Raw genomic sequence first — 8,796 nt, forward strand, 5'->3', positions numbered from 1 at the left:
TTCCTGTCATTTCTTTACCCAGAAGACCCATTGCATTAGGTCTCCTGTGGCTGCAGGTACATAACCCTATTATCAACTGGCAGACAAGTGATATTACCTGATGGGGAAACTCTGTACTACAAGTCTTAGTCAAATATATGTCCATCCCTTCAACCTTGCCCAGTGACCACTGGGTTGCATGACTACACATCTGCCTAGTGATTCGGTTCCTGTATTTCCCTAACTGTGTACTGTACCTGGCTGTGCATAATCTTTTACACACCAGTGCTGAATGTAACCTGCCTACACCTGAGCCTCCTCAATGTTGAAATCCCTATAAACTTATTTATCAGCAAGGGGAAGGGACAAGCATTAGATATAGTTTAGTTGGTTAACATAGTTGGCCATTTATACTACTAGCCAAATCTGTTACTAGTGGACAAGTTTTTTTTTATTATCTTTCTATCATATAATCTATTATTCTTCATTGATAAATATTGGTGATAATAAATATTTATGACAAAATAATACGTACTGTATATTCAAATGTCTTTAATATTGTGGTAGAAATTCAGTCCTGCTCTACAAGGCTGCATTCCCCTATCAGCTGTCAGTGTCTGCCTTCCCAGGCCCAGTGCGCTACTGCTCCTGTTGCTGTACCTCTTTGACAGGCCTTATATCTAGCCTCTACCCACCAGAGTATTTTGCACAAATTTGTTACCACTTAATTTTGTTGGGCCCAATCCTGGAAACAATACCCTCCATCACTTGCAGGGGTTCATCCTAAAAGTTAAAACATTCTCCAGAAGCAGAAGCGTTGTGATCAGCTCCTTAATATCATTGTATTTTTTTCAGTGATTTCCCTCATGCCTTACAATGAAGAGGAGGCCTCTTTGCACAGAGCTTATGTGATGGTGCCTCCTGGCGCTCCACTTAGAAAACAAACTACCAAGCAATACTCTGCAGTATAATGGGACCAGATTCATGAGAGATCTTTCTTCTCAGCTTGACGATTGTGAACTGCTGAGCATTAGGGAAAACAATTGAAAAATAGGCCCCTAATAAAGAAGTCCAGCTTCTAATAGGTTTCAACTCTTGAACAAAACAATCCTTAGTTTTAATATTCAAAGATTACGTGTTGTGTTATTCATAGTTATCTGAAGATGGAATTAAAGTTGTAATTCTTAATCAATTCTCCGTTTATTGTAACAGTAGAGAAACATATTATAAGACAATTGCAAATCGCCATAACAACAAAGGGTATAAATCACAAAAAGAGAATAGCGATACAACGTTACAGTGAAATGATGTTGGTAAGTATCAAGGTACATGTTTCGTGGTGAATATTATACAATGGTATCCCCTTACAGAGATGTGTAGATTAAATAAAAAACAGTGAAAATAAAGGAAAAGGCAAAGTAGTCATTATTGAAAACAGTAATAGGTACTAGTAAGTTATTTTGCTAGCATTCAATACCAAATGCCCCTATACACAGAGTAAAACAATAAAATAAAATAAAAAAACCCTTGAGAAACTACATTGTCATATTGCAACATCCTAATGTTTAATAACGGAGTCTGATTTAACAATGGAGCAAAAAGATGTCGAAGTTAAAAAAATTTGCCAAGGAAGCTATTTAATAATTTTATAACCCAGGCCCTTAGCTGACATTACAAGGTTTTCCATTTGATGGATACATCCCATCCTCTTGCGCCAGGCACCCAGGGACGGTGTACTCATAGCCTTTCAGAAATGCGGGATGATAGCTTTAGCTGCATTTAAAAAGTGTATTGTGTATGATAACGGAACTGCATAAGAGAACTGCATCTGGCATTGCCCTAAAGTCATGGTCGACTACCTTTTTTATGACACGGACCACCACGTCGCAAAAGGGACAGATTAAGGGGCAAGTCCACCACAAGTGGAGATATGGCGTCACAGCACCAACATTTGTCAGGAACCACCAGGAGAAAGCGGGTAAGTCCTAAGGGCACCTTGTACCACCGAATTAGGAAGATGTTTCTTGGATTTTGCTCCAGATGGACCCCTTATGTACAGCCAGAAGGACCTTTCCACAATCCTGGGCTTATAAGGCAATAGTGAGATCTCTCTCCCACAAACCTTGAAAGTATGGCTTTGAAACATAATGCATAGACTCTAGCAGGGCATACATCCAGGATAGAAGGTGCAGGGTATCATTTTTAACCACACATAGAGATTCAAAGGGAGTTAACAATCTACCAGACTGGGGTTCAGGCAAGAGGGAAGATACAACATGTTTTAATTTGTGGAATAGAAAATGGACCTGAAATCGAACTATGTATGTAACTACTATGTACTATGTACTATGTATACAGGTTGATGACAAGGTGAGAGCTGACGTGTTCTAGGAGCCCGGACCAAAGTCTGGATTAAACGTTCCACGGAAGAGAAGGTAAGGGAAGGTAGTAATAATGTCCAAAGCAAATGTTTTTTTTCAGAACTATTTATATAGTTGTAATTCTTAACCCCTTAAACTGATCCTTAAAGACCAAGGACATATCCCTTACATCCTGGCTTTTTTTTCACTGTGATGCCATGATCTAAAGATATTGAGGGACAGATGAGAAACAAAGTCATTGACTTCTATCAGTCTAGAAAGGGTTACATAACCTTATCTAGGGCTATGGAGCTCCAGCAAACCAAATGAAGAAAACTTGAAAACGGAGTGAACCTTCCCAAATATGGACAACCTTTCAAATGTCCTCCAAGGGTGCATCGATGACTCACATGTAAAGAACTGCAGGCCTCACTTGCCTCAGTTCAGGTCAGTGTTCACAATTCCACAATAAGAAAGGCCAAATCCACTGCTGAACAAATAGAGCACAAAGCTCATCTCAATTTTGCCAAAAAACATCTGGATGACCCTCTCAAGTATTTTGGGATAATATTCTGTAGAGTGATGAGTCAATAGGTGAACTTTTCTGAAGACATGGATCCCATTACATCAGACTTAAAGGTAATACAGCATTCCACAATAAAAAACTTCACTCAAACACAGTGTTGGTAGTGTGATGGCGCTACGCCAAAGTACTCCAATATACAGTGGGTCCTAGCACTAAACCTTGCCTACTGAATTAATAATAAACTGAACCGAAACATTGACTCTAAACACAGAACAGAGAAGGACATACCCTTAGACTGCAGACTGAGACAAACATTACAAATGGGTGGGGCACACCTTATAAAGGAAACAGAGCTGAAGCAAAGAGCAGAACTGGAATCAAGGAATCAAAAGCACAGAACAGAGCATATGGAAATCCAGGAATGGATTACAGCAAAGGGGAAACTCTAGTGAGACGAGGGGAAACTCTAACGAGGCGGGGGGAACAAGAGAGAAGCCTGAATGGAGCCTGACAGTATCCCCCTCCGAATGAGGGGCCTCCGGACACGAACAAAAACATCAACAGAATGAAGGCCCGCTCTCTGACGGGAGCACTGTTTAAACAAGTCAACCCAGGAACCAGCATACTCAGGATTCTGTAATCTCTTCAAAAGGAGTCCTTCGGCCACCAGCACTACCGCTTAGCAGACCAACTTCCTCCAAAGCATGAATCAGCATATCTGACGGGGAATGAGGAAGCCGCCTCTTGCGGATTTTAAGGGTCCGTTGATTGTGGAAATCAAAAGCGATGGAACTGTGAAATTGCCTGGGGGATTCTCTCAAAGCCACCTGAAAGAACGACCGCTGGCGACCAGCACTACCGGTTTGCTGGCTGGAGTCACCACGTAGGGATTCCCCGGTCATGGTGCGAGTCCACTCAATAAAAGGGGCTGGGGTTCAGGAACACAGGCTTTGCAGACTGACTTCCTCCAAGACAGGAATCATGAACAATAGCTTACAGGGACAGGACATTCTGTCGTGGTGAGTTAAGCGGAGCGTAGCTCAGGAATGACAAAAAGAAAAGCCACAAACTATCCTGGGGTTCAAAAGCAAGCAGTGGTTTAATAGGGCAAATAGCACCAAGGTAAGACAGGTAACGTAAAACATTACCCACATCAGTCCCTTCCTAACACAGGATGCCACTAAGGCTCTTGTCCATGTCCTTATTATCTCTCGCCTTGATTATTGTAACTCTGTCTTAGCTGGTGTCAGGGACTGGGTCCATACAGATGACTGTAATGACCCAGAACGCCCAAAGATGGAGTTCATGAGTTCAGTAGTGGAGATGGACAGGGCCTGGTGCAGGGTGACTGCACTCACCAGAGTGTTGAGTACCTAGGGTTGTGCAGCCACGTACCAGCGCCCTGACATAGCTGCGGATGTTGTCCAGTTCAAAACAAACTATTGACCTGCAGGCACCCTGGAGCAGGTATGAGACATAGCTCTACAGATGAATGCGCAGGCCGGGAGTATGGAAGCTAAGCAGAGTAACAGCTGAAACATTGCAAGCAAGGGTGACAGAACAAGGAACAGGGAGACTGAGCAAGAAACATAGCCAGACAAATGGGTGGGGCACACCTTATAAAGGAAACAGAGCTGAAGCAAAGAGCAGAACTGGAATCAAGGAATCAAAAGCACAGAACAGAGCATATGGAAATCCAGGAATGGATTACAGCAAAGGGGAAACTCTAGCGAGACAAGGGGAAACTCTAACGAGGCGGGGGTAACAAGAGAGAAGCCTGAATGGAGCCTGACAGTATCCCCCTCCGAATGAGCGGCATCCAGACATGAACAGAAACATTAACAGAATGAAGGACTGTAGCTTTAAGGGAACGATTGGTAGGAATACACTAGGTAAACCACACAGCATGCAACAAGCAAGCACTAATGGCATGGTGTTTGGGGCTTTTATAGGAGATACAGGAACTACTCCTCCCCCTATTCCCTTAAGCTCCTCCCCTACTGTATGGCCGTATGGGCAGTGGGGATGATCCTTCCCTCTTCCCTCACTCCCCCTCCCTGCGTTTACCAATAGTGCCGCGTCACTGTCCGCAAGACACGCCCCCTTACTGAGAGCCGGGCGTGCACGTGGTCTTCTGGGAGTTTGTCTAACTCCAGGCCGAGAGGCGGCCTGCAATGGATCGCTGTGGTTCGGGACGCGGTGTATGGGACGATGCCGCGCGGTGGGTAGCCGGAGGATGCCTCAGCATGGTAGGTGTTGGTCCTGGAGCCTGACACATTCCTCTGCCGGGGCTCAGGAAAGGACACCCCTCTGCCGGGGCCCAGGACAGGAATCAGGTTAACTGAACAGGGATGAGGAAGTCGATTCTTGCAGACTCAAGTCCAGAAACAGGTATACATCATAACAGGCAGGAAGAGCTGACGGAACACCGGAACCAGCCTAACACAGAAGCAGACTAGCTGAAAGCGCTGCAAACTCCTGGCCTTGTGCCTGTGGCCATATGTCAGGGACTGGGTCCATACAGACAACTGTAGTGACCCAGAACGCCCAAAGATGGTGTTCGGGAGTTATTGCGCAGCAGCGGAGTTGGACAGGGCCTGGTGCAGGGTGACTGCACTCACCCGGGTGGGCATCTAGGGTTGTGCGGCCACATACCAGGGCCCTGGCATGGCAGCAGATGTTGTTCAGAACAAAGCAGAACATGGTAATCCTGCAGGTACCCTGGAGCAGGCATGAGCCATAGCTCTACAGAGAAATGAGCAGGATGCTGCAGGCTGGGAGTAGGGAAACTAAGCAGAGTAACAGCAGAAAGCAACATAGCAAGCAAATGGGACACAGTGAGCAAGGGACAGGGAGACTAAGCAAGAAACACAAGGGATGGATTACTACGAAGGGGGAAACTCTAGCGAGACGGGGGGAACTAGAGAGAGCCTGACAGCTGGTCTCCCTCTTAACCGGCTCACCCCTCTGCAATCCACCATGAATGCTGCTTCCAGGCTTATCGTACTCTCCCATTGCTTCACTAACACCTCTCCCCTCTGTCAGTCTCTTCACTGGTGACCTATTTTTACCTATTGTGTAATATACCCTAAATCCCTCTAGACTGTAAGCTCCTCACCTGTTGTGTCCTATCAACCCATTGTACAGCGCTACAGAATTTGATGGCGCTATATAAAACAATAAATAATAATAATAACTGAAGGAACCAGGAAATCCCTACTACTAGGAAATCCCGTAGGAGAATATCTGTCCATTAGTTTGTGACCTACAGCTCAATTGGGTTATGCAGCAAAATCACATAAACAAGTCCACTTCACCCCATTCCCAAGCATGTCCCAGCCAGATCCCCCAGCTGAACTGCTGGCATCGAGGCAGAGCACTGCTGGCCTCTGCCCACCCCTTCCCCTTGTTCCCAAGCCTGACCACAGCAACCAAGGAGGGTCCGGTCGGGCAGCCCCAGAGTTAGTGGTCCCCCTGGATTATACAAATGCAGCTGAAGCGCTGCCCTCTGTGACCCCAGCTCTGTTGGCTTTACCCCCGCAATGTTGCGCAGAGGCGGTGATTTATATGGATCCTATAACCCCAGCAGAAGTGTTGGCAATGGGAGAGAGCAGATATATATATTAGGGCGGCAACTAACGATTATTTTCATAATCGATACGTTGGTCGATTATTTTTTAAAATAAACATTTTTCATTTATTTAAAATTATTTTAAAAACTGGGTGTTAAAAATAATTATCAGAATAAAAAAACTTTGAGAAAAATGCATTTCTTGCTTTTATTTTCTTTTACTTTACAACCTGCCCCCCAGTTATGCACATCTGACCCCAAGCTTGCCACTCTACCCCCAGATATGACTTATACCCCCAGCTATGCTTTATGCCCCCCGATATACCTTATAACCCCCTGATATGCCTTATAACCCCCTTGATACACTCTGACCCCCCCAAACCTGCCCCCCAATGCACCATGGTTCCCTGGAGTCTTGTGGGGACAGCCGGTAAACGTCTGCCCGATGCGCGTAGAGAAACCTCTGCTGTTGGCCGGCACTTTCACTGGAGCTTCTATGACTCAGTATCATAGAAGCCGCAGCGTAAGTGGAGGGCAGTAGCGGACGTCATATTTATCCGTTTAAATGTAAAAAATCTATTTGCAACCCCCCTTAATATACAAAAAAATATACAAAGAAAATTATGTATTGACTACATTTTTGAAAAAAATATCAATTGTTTGTTTTATGCAAAAAAAGCAAATATTGTAAAGCATGTGTGACAACAAAAATAAACCCCCACAAACTTTGGAACAGAATTGTAATAATAAGGCTGCCCAAGGGGGTTTGGGATATGTAAATACTATTAATGTTAGAGTCCCACAATGCTACATTTTAAAACAAAACTGAGTCTGAAAAAAGTGATCTATAACTTTGCAATATTTGCACTGTAACAGACAAGATAGATACAAAGAATAGTCATATAGGTGGTTTCCAAGTCAGGGCAACTTAATGAAAATACTTTGAGTATCTTTTTCCCATTAGCTCTGTTGTGTACAATTTATATACATGTGAAACTGTGAAAATAAATTCGTATCTTTGACTTTTTACATTTATGAATATGGTTTTAAAGAATCCCCTACTTGTACTGAAAAAATGCATAATTCCTGTGGGTACGTTATTTGAGAAAAAAGAGTTAAAAAATCAGAGTTAAATTGAGACGTATTAAAAACTTGAAAATTGCTCTGGTCCTGTAGTGTAGAAAAAGCCCTGGCCCTTAAGTGGTTGAATAAGATATGCATTGATGTTTATATACAGTTCACATGAAAATTACATATCACAAAGTATGGTCTTTAATGTCATGTAATGATATTTAGAATATAGTTCTTGAAAACATACACATAAAGAAGGAAATATTAGACAATGAACTTTTAAGAACGGACCAATTAACTCCCAACAAAGCAGACTTTGAGGACAGGCACAGTTTAGTATATGTGCATTGATAAACAAATATATAAATAATAATGCTATTATGTGACAATTCTACACAAATACATACATCAAGGATGTAAAAGGAACAAATTAACTAAATTAAAATTACTTTTTTATATTAATTGTTAAATGTTTATTAGCAGAATTGTAACTTTTAAGTCATGATCTTACCGTAAAAAGGTACAAATATTTTCGGATTTTTGCTCCAGAAGAAAGTTGCTTCATACACTAGGTGTACCTTGCTCATTTAAGCAATGACATTGGGTGGTGCTGATTTTGCTATTGTATGTAAAAAAAAATAAAAAAAACTGCCGTAGCAGCAACTCTAACACTTCCAAACTTGGAGTACTATATGCAGCAAAGATGTTTCTCTCTGCTAGAGCTGGCTGCAAAATCAACTCTTCACCACAGACATTATTTAATTCTGTTTTCACAATTATTTTCTTTACCTTATGTCGATGCATATTCCAATCTCTGTTGGTTCAATCACTTCTCTGCTGGACACTTCAGGCTCGCTTTATATCCTGTGATTATTCAGAATGAAAGCATGCATGTTGCACAGTATATCTCTTGGTTAGGACGTGCCATTCATGAATCAATTCTAGTTCTAGATTGCTATAATTAGACTACAGTACAAAATGTGCCCTCTGACATCACTCCCACCAACACAAAGGACACAATAATTGTAACTATAAAGGAAAGTTAAAAAAGGCGCCTCCAAATTAGTACATGAATTTTTACATTGATTTAACTAATTTGATGCTGAATGAACTCTTTGGTGACATTACAATTTTTCCCTTTTTCTTTTATTTAGAATAAAATATTAGTAATGTTGACGATAATGAGGAGGATTATGTTAATATATATAAAAAAAATGAAAGGGTACATTTATAATTAACTTAAACTTTGTCCTACAGTTTAAGACGTTTACATAATAAAAATATATCTT

General features: G+C 42.2%; 1 protein-coding gene across 1 annotated transcript in view; it reads right to left on the bottom strand.

Moving 5' to 3' along the window:
• Positions 1–8,366, bottom strand: part of LOC128469651 (serine/threonine-protein kinase SBK1-like) — a 142,554-nt gene extending 134,188 nt beyond the window's left edge. Inside the window, exon 1 of the mRNA XM_053451472.1 lies at positions 8,297–8,366. Within this exon, the coding sequence (XP_053307447.1) occupies positions 8,297–8,311 (15 nt within the window). The 5' untranslated portion in view covers positions 8,312–8,366. The remainder of the gene's footprint in view (positions 1–8,296) is intronic.
• Between the last annotated feature and the right edge of the window lie 430 nt (positions 8,367–8,796).

Source organism: Spea bombifrons, chromosome 12, assembly GCF_027358695.1.
Source record: "Spea bombifrons isolate aSpeBom1 chromosome 12, aSpeBom1.2.pri, whole genome shotgun sequence".
Taxonomy (NCBI): Eukaryota; Metazoa; Chordata; class Amphibia; order Anura; family Pelobatidae; genus Spea; species Spea bombifrons.